Source organism: Montipora capricornis, chromosome 12, assembly GCF_036669925.1.
Source record: "Montipora capricornis isolate CH-2021 chromosome 12, ASM3666992v2, whole genome shotgun sequence".
Classification (NCBI taxonomy): Eukaryota; Metazoa; Cnidaria; class Anthozoa; order Scleractinia; family Acroporidae; genus Montipora; species Montipora capricornis.
This window is the reverse complement of record NC_090894.1, coordinates 8,485,918-8,500,917: the sequence shown is the minus strand read 5'-3', so window position 1 is coordinate 8,500,917 and position 15,000 is coordinate 8,485,918. Positions and strand designations below refer to the sequence as shown.

The window sequence follows — 15,000 nt, the reverse complement described above, 5'->3', positions numbered from 1 at the left end:
GGGTGGATTGTCAGTAGTGTGTCAGCCAAAGGGTTGGTTACTTTAAGATGGCATGGCTATTCCGGGGGTGAGGGGTGAGGGGTAGGGAGTGAAGGGTACCATAGCTGAAACAACCCAAACCTTTGCAAAAATGCTACGGTTAGCATTTTTGTAAAGGTTTGGGTTGTTTCAGCTATAGTACCATTCACTCCCTACCCCTCACCCCTCACCCCTACCCCCCAACCCCAGAATGGTCATGCCCCTTTAAGGTTACCTTTAAAGTGCCCCTGTGATCAAAAAAACCACTTCCTTTTTTCCTTCAGATTTTGAAAGTGTGTTTGCTTAACACCTGACTGGCAAGATTTTGAGCTTTGATTTTTATCCAAAGGCCGTTTACTTTGAGTGTAAGTTTTGGATTTCACGGTCCGCCATTACTCACGTTCAAAACTGACCGATTGGACCTTAGACGGTTGGATCCAGGGAAAAGTGACGTCAGAGGCTCACTAGCTTAAAATTTCAGCGTGTGAACGCAGCTTATTATATATGCAAAGCGTGAGTTTAAAAGTCTGAAAGCCCAAAACCCCCGTGCTGCATATTAATTCTGCGGCGTACACACGTATTGCATTCTTAAACTAGTGAGCCTTTGACGTCATTTTCTCCTCGATCCAGCTCTCTCAAGAACATAATGTTAGTAATGGCGGACCATTAAATAGGAAAATTACAGTTAAAATAAAGAGGCGTCTTTTTGAAATCAAGGCTTAAAACGTGGGTCACTTAGTGTTTTGTTAACATGGTTTTGAAATCCAAAGAAAAAAATGAATTGATTTTTTGGTCACGGGGGCACTTTAAAGTTATCCACCAAATTATAACCATCATTGTATAAAACAAGCAAAACCCAATATAAGAGGACCTCAAGAAACCACTGGGGTGATGTAAGACATAAATTTTCGACCTCAGATATTGCAAAAATTTGATGAAATTTAATAAAACAATAATATTATTCCATACACACTAGCAGAATATGAGACTGGCTCTACGTGCCTCATGGGCTATTTACCACCTCATATCCAACGCGCACTCATGCAGTGATTGTTAATTATGTTGGTTGATGTATTATTGCTCCGACCTGTGACAGGCATGTCCCAGTCTTACAGAGTAACCACAGGTTGGTAAAGAAAAACCAGCTTTTTTCTTACAAAAACAGGGATAGTTTAATCCAATCCACATTTGTAGAGGGCTATTTATTGCTCCACTAGCCATCCGAACTTACCACAAGAACTTACCACTCTGTTGCTCATAGCTTCTCAACACACTCTCCAATTCCATTTGCATTTCTTTCTCAAATTCATCCTCGCTGCTTGAGCCGGACTCTCTTCTTTCTTTCAAAAATCCCACCTCCTTAAGATCATCATCAGAGCTAGACCAACATGACAAATATTACTTTATAACAATATTTTGCACTGGATAAATGCAGTGGCTCCCAGCAAAATGTTGAAAAAAAGCCTAATGCCCTGCACTGTCCCAAGCTATATAACTCCTACAAAGAGAAATTGCATGAAGATTTAGAAGCTTAAAAAAATTCCCCAGTGTATTTCTGATCTCTCAATAGCACTTTTAGTTGTTTCCTTGACTGATAAGTCATTTCATTTACACACAAAACCTATTGACATTTTGTAGCATACAGCAATGTTCTATTGGACCATTGCTCAGTATACCAGTACTTCTCCACCAAACTTTCACCATCTTGAATCATTAAAGCAAGGGATTAGTCAATATTAAGAAGAAAATGAAATAATTATAATTGTTACCAACATGGATGCTCATTAAACAATGACAGATTAATAAGGTAACTTAATTGCTCTTTTCGGTATGGTTTGACTGCACTTAAGAAGTTTTACAAAATGACTTGACACATTTATACGTCGCCTATGATGTCATGCCTATGGTCCTGAAACTTTTATTTGCCTTTTACACAGTCACAGGAAAATGGCATTAACTTTCAGCCCTCGTGATCTTGCAATTTTACATATTTATATTCATTTTTATGTGACCTTTTCAATTCTGTATTTAAATTTTATTCCAATTTTATATTGAGGGATAAAGAAAAACGGGATGCTGCATAGCAGATGAGGGTCGAATACCACTAAGAGGTTTTCATCATTGATTCATTGCCACCACAAATTGTCCAAGAAGAAGAAGAAGGAGAAAGAAAAACCTCTCGGACCAGGATACAGTTTTCCAGGACACTGCTATCATTTTGGAATGCCTGGAAAGTGTCAGGGCAAGAAATGCCCAACTAACTCCACGCTAATGTTTGAGCGCATCCCCTTGTTTGTTTAGATGTACCACTGTCCAAATTCACCAATAAAATATCTTTGAGAGAATGAACACATTTTAACATTCAGTCCTAAACAGTAAAGTAGAATGGTTGTCAAATGAACCTAGGTCAATGGCCAAGCTTTAACGACTCTCCTACATAGTTACAAGGAACATACGTCATCTGAATAGGATAATTTGCCACAAAATTATAATTGGTAGGTCATATTCATCAGTAACTTTGACTCCCAAAAGGAATACATGTACTTCCATTTTTTCTCTGGGTATGCTTGAGATATAACATTAATTTTGTTACTTTGGTCATGATTGAACACTTGTCATGTCAGATGACACTCTAGAACATTTTTTTGTGTGAGAGAAGAATGTTTTGATTGTGATAAAACATTTGGCCAGCATTCAACATTCTTGAAAGCATTTGGCTGCCTTTTTTATCATTGTTACACCACAGTGCAACAAACATTGTTGGACATGATTCATTAGAATGATCCAACCTTGGAGCAGGATTTCTTGAAGTTGGGGAAAACTGGATCAAACCACCATAATTTACTTATTCTATATAGACAAAAATTACTTCATGTGATTCTGAAAAGGTGTACATAGAACAATATAATTATAGTAGAACTGTTCCCTTTTAATAAAAAGCTCTTGCAAATTTTCATAATGAAAACAGGAAAAATTCAATTTAATTCCATTTCATTACTGAGTGACAAAGGAGAACAAAAATAGAAACAAAAATATAAAGACTTTAAGCATAGAGGTGCCATGATGTCTAGAGAGTTTTGAAAGGATCATTCTTTTGATCTTTTTTTCAAAGCATATGTCTCTGTATGCTAAAGGTCACCGAAATTGAACAATGTTAACATTCTTTGTTGCCACACACATAATTAATTTGCTTTGCCAGGAATCAACAGAGGTGTACATAAACTGTATCACCACGAAGGCCTAAATGTACAAAGAATATGAAACACGCCTATTTTGATAAGAATTTCGCGATTCAATTTTCATTTTGTCCATTTGAAATCAATCATTGCCAAGAGAGGAAGGAAATGACAATGACAGATGTCGGTGCAATGAAAATTGTTGTCATTCTTAAAAACCTTTCTTGATGCATTTAAAATCGTCGCTTCAGGTCGGATGAACATGATTTTACGTCATAAAAACGTAGGATGACCATTTCAGAAAATGAGATCATAAAAGAATGCCGACACAAAGTAAAATGTGCATAATGTATTGGCAAAAACGAACGCCTGCGAAAATTTAGAGAATTTCAAACCACTCAAAAAAACGTGAAAGTGTCGGAAACACATTTTCACTAGGCGCTATAAACATAATTTATTGTTAGTCACGCATAAGTCCCACAATCTGCGATTAACTGAAGTACCTCTCGTTTTGATCATCGTCGGAACTGCTGTATCTTCCAATGCCATAAGAGTCCTCGTCTTCCATCATTATTTTCTACGAGGTTTTCATCATTTCGGGTTGATGCGGTGGAACTCTTCCAATAAGATCTCCGATCTTCGCACAGCGGAGTCTGGTTCGAGGAGTCATTTGATTGATTACTGTTTTCTCCTGTTTGGTTGAATAGAGAAGCATTTCAGAAGGTATTGAGAATCTAATGTTGGTCACCTAAGGTATTTCAATAGCGGTGAACTGATTGTTTTGGGAGGGAGAAGTGAAGATGGCGTCGAATTCTTCGGGTAAGGCCACGTGCATTAGCAAGGAAGATTTCCTCTCTCTGCATCGACCACAACTACTGTCGATCGGTTTACCTGAACAGTTATGGGATAGACTGTACAGAAAGCTATCACCAATCGCAAGCTGTGACACTGCTGAGGTTTTTGAGCTGCGCAAATTTGAATCTCCTGGTCGGTGGTCGCTTCACGCTAAACGAGCTTTGCAAAAATTTAGTGACGTGTTTCTCATTCAACATATCTGGTCGAACGACGGAGGATCGGCAGCAAAAAATAGCTTAGAGAAGTCACCAGAGTTGCTATCGAGAATGAAGGAAATCATGCATCTCCCCGAAAACGACGCTGTCGAAAAACATGCCTCAAGCGACGAAGACTATTTGGACAGCTCCCTTGTTGTTTCACAAATTACCGGAGCAGACAAGGAGAAAGCTGAAGGGACTCTTCAGTCCACGGGCGGTGATCTAATCGAGGCCTTATGTCAAATCACGGACGATTCTTATGAAACCCAAAAGCCGTCCAAATCAGATAGGTCAAAAATTATGACCCTCGAGGAATTCAAGACAGGCTTTCTACATGCGGTAGGGATGGAAAAAGCGAAATTGCTTTCCGAGGAATATGTCGAGAAAATGTACCTAAGGTATAAGCGAGAGAAAGAAGAATACCCAGATTCATTGAGCTTTGGAAAAGGAACGACGCCGAACTACAGTTGGTTTGAAGAAGATGAAGGAGCGATGGCCGTTTTCGTCTCAATTCCTGTTAAAACGAAAAAGCGAGACGTTGTGAGTAAACTGTCGACAAAGCGTTGGAGTTTGGGTTTGAAAGGATGCGCCCCCATCATCGATGGCGAATTCTACGGCAACGTTTGCCCTGATGAGTCTTTTTGGACGTTTGATTCGCCTGGCTTGTTGGTCATGACGCTTCAGAAACCAGAGAATGAAGAATCAGAGCTTTGGCCAGTAAGTTTTTTGAGTGTTTAGTTTACATGAAAACATACTTCGCTTCATACGCTTGACAGGCCGTTCCCCAGGGTCGCGTCGTAGTTTATGCATTTCCAAAAGCGGCGGAAAGGTTACTACGAGGTATTTATAACGTAATTGCGTTTGACCCATGTAAAAGCGTGCATGTTTGATAGAATACACTTTGCTTGTTACATCCAATATAAGTTGCAAACAGAAAATCTAATGTTTTTCTTTCAAGTGGCCGGCTCATCAAGTTTCAAGTGGATCAAAAGTTATTCCTTAATCGTAATAATTCATTTGTGATATTCACATGTTTAAATTGTTATCCCATACATCTTGAAACTCTTCAAAAGTTGACATCTATGTTATAAGTTAGCATGGCCAATTCTGACCAAAACGTTTTATTTTTTTTCCATATATTCAAAATACTTTACAAGGAAAATTCTCCCAAATATTAATTGATCTTTGCTTAGCTTGGTATTTTGTTACGTTTCTTTTACTATAAAAACAAACACCTAAACGCAATTAATGAGATTAAATATTTTACTGTAAAACGCAGTGTTGTAAAATCACTTTTCTTAAAAGGATGAGGTTTGTTTAAAACTAAGCTCTTAATAAAACCAGGAAAACTCCCATTGAAAATTTCGTAATCTCACGGTGCGGAAAATAATTTAATGTTTCACTTGTCGTGATGGACATTACACATCGAGATGCTGCCTTGCGATTTTTTTTTCATTTAAAACTATGAAACAACAAATATAAGTTAGAAGCAAATGTATGCATTTATTTTGTAAGTTCTTTGCGAAATGTTATTGTTGCTGGTGTGGCGAAGCCCAGAGAGTACAAAAGTATTTCATAAATGTAAGTGAAAACAGATTGATTAGGCTTTTATTGAAAACAGGGTGTATAAAATGACAATCCCTTTGTGTTTTTCTTACCGTGTTACCTCCCTATGTAAACAAATTCTAGGTCTCCTTTACCCATTGGTTCCCATTAAATGCTTAATTCATATTTCTGTGTGAACTAAAGAGTTTCCAAAGGCAGTTTTTTTGAAAAAAATAAAGAGACATTAATTATAAATTCATTTTTTGACTCGGTTTAAATTTGCCTTTTTTGCTGTAGAAGATCTGTTTTCGGTTGTTACGTTTTACAAAGTTCAGAAACTTAGGCCGAAACAGTAAACCATGACCAACATGTTATGCATTCTGATTTCCTCATACAGTAATTGTTTCTCAGACAAAGAGTCTCCTGTTCACCTTTGAGCCTTTTGTTTGTGGTAAAGATGGAATTTTGATAGACCTTATTTGTAACATTTTCATGTGTTTTTCCATTGTAGATCATGTGACAATATGAAACAGTATCTAGAGAGTATTTTCTTTCAAAGTTGGACATGCACTCCTTTGACAAGGTGGTTTTCATGTCATGTCATCGCCAACATTTTGGTGGTTGAAAACAAAAGATCTTTCATTTTGCTCCTTTTGTTTGGCCTCCAGCAATAATTCCTGATGATGAAAACTACAATAATTATTGTAGATTACGTTATTGTTATCTTTTCTATAAACAAGAGAAGGAATTATACCTCCCTGAGTATAGCTATGTGATTTGTATTGGGGGGAGGGAAATGAAGAAGCAAATAACAAGAGCAAGCAGTGTTTCTTTTATTGTTTGCAAAACATTGCTAAAATGTTGAAATCCTTGATAGCAAATCAAGTCCAACTTTCTAACATTGTAATGAAAGGTTTTCTTAGTCTTGTTATGTTGATTGAAGTGATAGTCAAAATTTTGTGTGTACTCCATGTCATCATGTGTGATCATTTAAATAACAGTTTGTGAAGGAGAGATGCCATTAGTTCTTTTTGTTATTTGGTACAAGTTTGACTTTTGAATTGATGGACGAACATTACTGATGAGTGCGCCCCTCTTGAACTGTTCAAAATTTCTTTTAAGCTGGTTCAAATAATGTTTATTTCCAGAAGGCAGCAATGTTCTGTAACAGAAATTAATAATGGTCTAATGTTTGCCTTGTTTAAGGCACTCTCACAAGACTATCATTCAGTGAGGGTTGTATAGTCAGCAAAGTATAGTTTTGTATTCTAATATTGAATGTTATTACAAGTTAACAAAGTTCTGTGTTCATAGCTGCTTGTTAAATCCAATGTATAATATACAACTTGCAACCTATACTTCTGTATAACTCAGTGCCTGTTAATACCAATTGCCTTGGGAACTTTGTGACAAACAAATATGCACAGCACCCTCGGGATGTATTCCTAAGAGATGCTAGTATTCAGTTAGTTGTATTTATTATTGTAATTTTTTTGCTGAACAGTCATTGTGACTGTGCAAGGTATTAACCCTTTCACCCCCGTGGGGTTCCCCATTGACGAGTAAAATCGTCTGGCGTTAGACAGAATAAAATCTATAAGTGGCACTCTTGGGAGTGAAAGGGTTAAACCCATTGAGTTCAAGGGGTTGCTCATTGATGAGTAAAATCGTCTGGCGTTAGACAGAGTATAGCTGGTTCAGGCCGGCTTGGAAGTCAAGGGGTTAATAAACAAACAGGTTAACATAATACTGTCCTCCTTTAAATAATGACAAACGACAAACTGAACTGAACTGAAATTTCCTCTTTTTTATTTCAGGTTCTAATCAAGGGGGAGAAGCATTTGACGGAAAAGGAAATTTCAGATCAAACAAGAGACAAGAGTGACCAAATTGAGTATGATACACTCAAAGTGTTGGAGAACATGTGGCATTACAACCAAACTTATCAAGTTGTCTCTTCAGAAGGAAATAAGCAGAAACCAGTTTGGTACATCATGGATGAATTCGGATCGGGGATTGTACACAATATGTATCCTAACATGAAGTGTTCGCCATTTGCTTTTGCTGTAACTGGAGTGTTTTACTCTGTCCTCTGGCCTCTTGAAGATATCAATGTAGGTGACATGTGTTGCAGAAACTTTTGTCCATCACTTAGTCAGTCTGAGACACCAGTTCAAAGAGAAGCTCGACTTTTAGCCTTTCGATCTTCGTTGCCTGAAAGGTGTCCAGAAAGCTTTGTTGTTGAGCTTGCCAAGTTTCCTGTTTTGCCAAGAGATGTTAGTGTAGCTATAACTGCAAAGTCGTTGTCACCACAAACTGAAAGTATCAACTGTACGCATTCCCAAGGTAAAAAACTCAACCTGAAGTTTTTTCTTGAGAAGTCTGGCACTGGGAAGAAGCCAGTTTTAAGAGACTTGGGTTGTACAGTTGTAGAGTCGTCGACAGAAGCAGAGGTGGTTTGGCTGGAAAAGTGGAGTATTCTAGGGCAAAGAATACCAAACAATGCTAGAGTCAACAGGCTTGGAGGAGAGGAAAACCTACTGCATCGTCATTTGCTGGCTTCTCACGTTCGGAAGATGTGGGGCAAAGTACCTTGGTTTCCAGTGACTTACGACATGTCGACAGACTTGGCTGCTTTGTGTGCTGACCATTATTGCCGTGGAGTCTCCAGTTACTGGATTTTACGAGCAGCAGATCCTAGCAGGCTTAGTTTACGACCGGTGGTTACCAGTGATCTTCGCAGGGTGTTAAGGTGTTCAGAGATGGGTCATATGGTTGCTTCATACTGTAAGTTTTGTATTTGAATCCTTATGTGATAAAATCGTAGCTGGTAGCTGGAATATGACTCGTCTTTCTTTCCTCATTAAAATAATGTGTAAATACTACAAGAAAAGAATCTGCCTTAATTTTTTTTTTCAATATCGGGGAAAACTGTAGCCGACTTCTCTGAGTGAAGTAACTGATGGTTTTCGATTGCTGTTGGTGCTTGTTAATGTTCTGGTAAACTCAATAATTTAGTGACTGTTAGTAAGATGTGTGTCCAAAATTCTTAAAACTGAAAACGCTAAGTCATCAGCTGTTAAGTCTTGTGTTGTACAGGGCTGAAACTTGGCAGTACTGAAGATAAAGCTGGGTAACTAAAAATTGGGATTGAATTGCCCAATGGGCGACTACAATACAAAATATAAATTCAGCCAGATCGATGTACTGTGATTGCAAGTGCAAACCTTAAAATAAAAACAAAACAAATAGTTTACTTGGACTACCTTTCTTTTCTTTTCCCTCACTCAAATTCCTCCGATTTCTATGAACTTTTACATGAGTTATTTTTGAATGAAAAAGCATTTAACCGTAAAAAATTCTGAACCAATTTGTGAGACGCTATTTTGATTTTTCTGTTGTCTCGTGACTCCAGTCTTACCCAGAGCTTTTTGCTATCTGTTTTTGTCGTTGTTGCTTCCATGTGCGCAACAGTTTTGGAATACTAAATCAGCTGGGAAAAAACAACATAATGTGGACATTTCTCTCTGGGTATGAGCCTCCTCCATTGAAAAAAACAAGGAATAATGAAGATGGGCAGGAGTCCAACAGAAACTACGAAAAAACAAAAGATAATGAACATTTCAAAACTGTTGGACAAAAGGGAGACCATGGCTAGTTTATGAAGAAGATACCATGTTTTTTTCTACTTGTTCTGTGGACAATTCTAATTAATTTTCTTATTTAATGAGTAATCAATTTCTGTGCACATTAGTTTTTGAGTTCTCCATTAAACGCACATTCCTGTAAATGTAGTGGAAATCCAGGGCCACTTATTTTTTACCTTGGCAACTAAGAAGTCAAAGAAACTGGCCCAGTTGGCCACCAAGTAAATAATGTAAATAATCTAATGATTGTCTTGCGTTTAAAAGGTTATTGTACTACATGTACGATTCTCAGTTGAGTATGACACAAGGGAAGATTGGTGACATAATTTCAGCGTGAAAGTTGTGAAGGGCAACTTGCTTTGTTTCCAAGGGTAACTTTTCAGGGTTTGATGTCGTTTGACTGGTAATGGTCATCAGTTTGAATTTAACAGTTACCATGTAGATTTTGGTGGGCTTCATCGTACATGACGTCAAGGCCTAAAGGTTATTCTTGGAAACGGAGCAAGGTGCCCTTGACAACATGGTAACTTTAACTCTGAAACTTCGTCAACAAACTTCCCTAGTGTCATACTCAACTGAGAATTGTAATAAGTTAGTTTTCCTACAGTGCATTACTATTCTGGATGAAGGGTAGATTGCAAAAATAACTTAGTATTCTGAAGCTTTGCATTTGTCATTTGCTGTTAAGTTCTTGTTTGTTTTAATTTGTTTTCAGACTGTTTTCAAACAGCTTGGTGCAAGAAGAGGCACTTTCGTCTACAGTATGCTGTCACCATCAAGTCTCTATTGCCGTTAGAGCTTTTGGTTCACAACATCCCACATGTGAATCTAGCAGATAAAGAGATGAACCCAAATGCTTTCTTAGATGAGTACAGTTCTTCATCTGTGGTATCTGGCTTCTCTGAAGCAAAGCAAAATGGAGTAGTGAATCACGGATTGACACACCAAGAATTCTTGGCAGACCTCAATGCCAATTTTCTTGCGGCAAGACCGGTGACATGGGAAGACATTCAAACAAAGATCCTTGAGAGCATTGCCAAATTGTTCTATGCAGTTAGTCCGAGTCTTACTACTTTTCAAAATGACAGGGATTCAGTGAGGGAGCTTTGTGCTGTGTACGGAGTTGATATTTTGCTGAAAGACTCACTAGAACCTCTCATCATCGGGGTCAATCCTACTCCAAGTTTTGACAGTGACAACTGTTTTTCTGATGTCCTGATCACTGCCTTTGGACAGAATGGGGAATGCTTGGGTAATGTAAACATAACTCAGGTCTCTTTGAGAGAAAAGTGCAGCAGCTATTTGTCTGCTTAAAAGATGAGTTGAACTGTTAGTAATTATTATACACCGGTGTGGTAAAGAGTGTCTTAGTTATTTTGTAATAAGAATCAAGTACTACATGTATACTAAGGACCTAAAACTTGGAGCCTAGAAGGGTGCCTTGTTGACAAGATCCCTTGATTCTTGCACTGTACAGTCTGTATTTTTATTGTGAAATATTATCTCAATCTGGCAGCATTGGAACTTGAAGTCCCTATAATGCTTATTTTTTTCCCTATTTTTAAACTTTCCGTTTAAATATTTATAGTGTCTGGAGTGTAGTACATGAACTTCAAAAATTTTTCACTCATAGTGTATCTGTTGCCGGTAAAATCCTTTTTCAGGTTGAATCTGTTTTAACCTAGGTTAAGTCAGTGTTCCTCATTTTACCTAGGTTGAATATGCACTCAGATGAATTGAAGAAAATTTTTGGAGCCTAAATTAAACTTAGAGAAAAAATAGGGTCAGGTTAGAATTACTTTTGGTTATTACAAATAGATGTCAATTGATCAATTATGGAAAAGTAAATAATGAAAAGAACTGTGTTAGGTGAGCATGTTCGTCGTTGTAGTGTAGTGGTGAAGACACCGTACTACAGATATGGAGGGTGCGAGTTCGAATACCGGTAAGTGCCTAGTACAGTTCTTTGTTCCCCTACTATGATGTAGAGAAAATACAGAAACCGATAAGATGATTTACGTCGAGATACGTAAGACAGCGCTTGAGAGGGAAGGTATAAGTGTCTTCAATCCTTTTTGGAGGGGGTTTAAAGGGGCAAGGTCACGCTATTTTAGTTAATTTCGTTTAATTTTGTTAATTATGAGCTCTAAACGTCAAATTGGCAGAGCAAGAGTCTTTCATTTGCAAAATCATGGCAACATAACAACTGAGAATGATTTTCAAGCTTTGTAAATGACATTTTGATGTAGACTGATATAAATTTGAAAAAAAGGTGGGCCGACGTTTTTCAAATTTACCCAAATTCAATCCATTTCAATCCTCTCCAGTTTTGTCCATCCATATCCCTTCTTGGCTTCCCTGTGTTTTGTTAGAGTTTTTCTATAGTTTTGAACAGTTATTTTGATATTTTAGATAATTCTATTACCATTTGATCAGTGCTGAAAATGCCTAAACTAGCGTGACCTAGCCCCTTTAAGCTAGGATGAGTGCATAATTCAACCTAGGTAAGTAAAATGGGGATCACGAATTTATCCTAGGTAAGAATGGATTCAACCTGAGAACAGATTTTACCTGCAACATATCCACTGGTTTTAGCGGAGTAACTATCGTCCGACATTTCTAGAAAGACTTAACAAAAAGCTCTTCTTTTCTCACACTTGTGCACATTTCTTTCTAAAGAGATGGGATCAAGTTACTTCTTTGACATCATTAGTTACCAGGGCCCAACTGGCTTGGCCAAGTTTTTTTTGCGTAAAAATCAAATGTGCTCTGAAACCGGTGGATACACTATTAGGGATAAATTTTTGAAGTACTACACTCCATACACTATAGAAATTTGAACGAAAAGTTTAAAAAAGGGGAAAAGTTAAGCGTCATTGCGACTTTTAAATGAAGTATGCAGTATTGTACATGCATGGTTGGTTAACTATTGTTATCTTTTGTCATGGGTCTCATTGGCAAAAGAGCGTCATCACGATTTTTTGTTCTTAACCTTAGAGTTGCAAGTGGTTTTCCATGAAGGTTAAAAATGGACTTGAATTTTTTGATGTCATAATCTGTGGCAGGGGTTTATCAAGACACCACGTGCTTGAGTATTTAAGTCTCTTTCTCCTGTTGCAATGTGAATCTGGCTCAGTGCATGTAAGAGTTTTGGTGATGTATGAAGGTGATCTCGTTAGCAGGAAGCCATGATAAATTCTAACTAATATTGATAAGTATCATTCATCATAAATGGTGAGGATGCTGTTTTGTCACTGTTTTGTCTGTGCTTATAGACTTACACAATAATATTATTAACTGGTGTGGTGTCAAAGTTGAGTAGGAAGGCAGTCAATTTGTTGATAAATCATGTACCGGTAATGCACTCTCTCAAATGGGCGTTGTCACACAATTTTAGCCTTTCTTCAATGACTGATAACATCATTGTACTGATGAAGACAAAACTTTAACGCCGTGTTTCCTATAAGAACCATGTTAATGGTCAAAAAGCATTTTTGTTATTTAGAGCTAAAGTGGGTGGAATAACCAATTAATTTTTGCTTTGAAGTGCCTATCACCTTAACAAACTTTTCTGCTTTATTTATTCGTAGAAGTAGTCTCAGATTCATTGTGTTGTTTTTAGAAACTTTTGATTGAAAATTCACTTTTTTATTGGCTTTGAAAGATGGGAAAAGTGGTCATACTTTGAAAGGTTCCAAAAACTACACAATATATTTGGAATGATTGAGGAGAATAAATATAGTGGAATAGTTTGTTGAGTTGATAGGCAATTTAGTATGGGTAGTTCCAGTCCACTGTTGGGGCCCTTGGCTAGTTTGGCATTCCATTTCAATAAAAAATTATCGTTGAAACTACAGTTTTATCTGTCTACCCCCTACAAAGGACTGGAACTTCCAAGGAATCACTGGAAAGATGCTAATAGCGAAAAAAAGTCTATATTTCGTGGAAACTTAACAAAATTGGCCAATTTTTTTCAAGTTTAGACATAGAATTGCAGAGCTCATCCTGCTAAAAAGTTCTTTGATGTTATATAGTGACAGTATCCCTTTTAAGTGTGAGATGCCTTGTGTGTTTGGGTAAATAATATTTAAAGGGAGTTAAATCAGTTGGCGGCAAAATGCGGAAACAAGCTTGCAGCGCTCTTGTCAGTCTTTGAGGAGGTTCCCCTTCTTGCATAGCTTTTGCAAGTGATTATCTGGCCTGCTTCATGACCGTTCTTAGTCCAGCTGAAAAGATAATTTGCCAACAAGTTTGATTCTGGTATTCTAAGCCTACATGAAATATGAAGTAATTAATTGACTAAAATAATTAATCAATTAATTATCATTTTCTTAATTAATTGCTTAATTAATTAATTAAATCCAAATATAGGTGATTTGTTTGATTTAGCAGACATCTGAGTGTTTTCATGGTAATAATAAGAGTACTCCATCCCAGTGTAGCTAAAATTATTTCCTCTCATGTTCCTATTGTCTTCACTTATTCAGGGTGGTTGTGTTTTACACAACTGCAGTCATTTGAATTTGTTCTTCTTGTAGAATATATTGGAATTTATTTGCTTACGGTTAATTACTCATCTTTATGTGTATGAAGTATCATTGTAGATTGAAAGAGTAATCGATATTAATTACGATTCACTGTATTGTCTATATTTATACCTAGATCATTCACTCACTCATCTGACATGCAAGCATACGTCATTCACTAAGATAATTATGTTCCCTCGACTCAGATTTATTTTATATACTTAAAGGTACCTGCTGTTTAGTTGTGGCAAGAGCTGATTGTTAGTTAGATGATTTAAATTAATCAGGTTTTAAACAATTATTGGGTTTGATGTAGGTGATCACTTAAGCCCCACGACACAGGGTGTTCTTTGCATGGGAGAACGCATGTTTTATGAGTCAAATGAGTCAATGAGACTTGCAGTCAATATAGCAATAATTTGTTGATTAAGCCTAAGCCCTTGTTTCAGTGATTAGGCCTAAGCACTCTCTGAAATTTTAGCTTCTATTTTATGGTTTAATTAACTGCACCAACTCGTTGACTCATTGACTCATAAATACTTAACACTCTGCATGGAAGGAGAAAGATCCTAGAAAAACGGTTTTTGGTTGGTGTAAATTCATAAATCTTGGCTTTCTAGAAGGATATAAAACATGTAACCTCTACGTAGATGGCTATGTAAAAATATGCTGCACAAGGGTAAAATGGAAGTGTTTGTTTCTTCAAGATATAGATTTACCAGTAGTTGCTGAAATAAAGACATTCCATACATTGTTTTCTTGTGGTGCTTGTGTTGAAGTTGAACAATTATTAAGGATGGCTCTTGTTAATTTTAGTGACTGAATAATAAGTTTCTGAAGCTGGTTCTTCTTGGCAGCTGTTATAGCAATATTTCTTGATATGTCACCCATTGTTATTAATATGCCAACCAGAAGCTAATTGATTATAGAAACAATAACTTCTTTTGTTCCGTAGTTGGCAAATTTCAATATCAAAAGAAATGTGACGTCAATGTTTGTAAACAAGAAGTATCACTATTGGGGCGTTGGTCCTACC

General features: G+C 37.0%; 2 protein-coding genes across 2 annotated transcripts in view; one reads left to right on the top strand and one right to left on the bottom strand.

Annotated features, from left to right (window-relative positions):
• LOC138026066 (E2F-associated phosphoprotein-like) overlaps window positions 1-3,857 on the bottom strand; it is a 13,029-nt gene extending 9,172 nt beyond the window's left edge. The window contains exons 1-2 of the mRNA XM_068873254.1: window positions 3,698-3,857; window positions 1,263-1,396 (exon numbers count right to left, since the gene is read on the bottom strand). Coding sequence (XP_068729355.1) covers window positions 1,263-1,396; window positions 3,698-3,765 — 202 coding nt within the window. The 5' untranslated portion in view covers window positions 3,766-3,857. The remainder of the gene's footprint in view (window positions 1-1,262; window positions 1,397-3,697) is intronic.
• LOC138026063 (tubulin--tyrosine ligase-like protein 12) lies at window positions 3,854-14,718 on the top strand. The gene is made up of 3 exons (XM_068873251.1): window positions 3,854-4,963; window positions 7,609-8,578; window positions 10,154-14,718. The coding sequence occupies exons 1-3, from the start codon at window positions 3,995-3,997 to the stop codon at window positions 10,750-10,752; spliced, it is 2,538 nt and encodes an 845-aa protein (XP_068729352.1). The 5' UTR covers window positions 3,854-3,994; the 3' UTR covers window positions 10,753-14,718.
• Window positions 14,719-15,000: the final 282 nt, after the last annotated feature.

Bases quoted from the DNA above. Each gene is read 5' to 3' on its own strand.
- LOC138026063 (XM_068873251.1), top strand. From the start codon at position 3,995: ATGGCGTCGAATTCTTCGGGTAAGGCCACGTGCATTAGCAAGGAAGAT. The intron at 4,964-7,608 runs GTAAGTTTTTTG...TTTTTATTTCAG, and splicing joins AAGAATCAGAGCTTTGGCCA to GTTCTAATCAAGGGGGAGAA. The intron at 8,579-10,153 runs GTAAGTTTTGTA...ATTTGTTTTCAG, and splicing joins TCATATGGTTGCTTCATACT to ACTGTTTTCAAACAGCTTGG.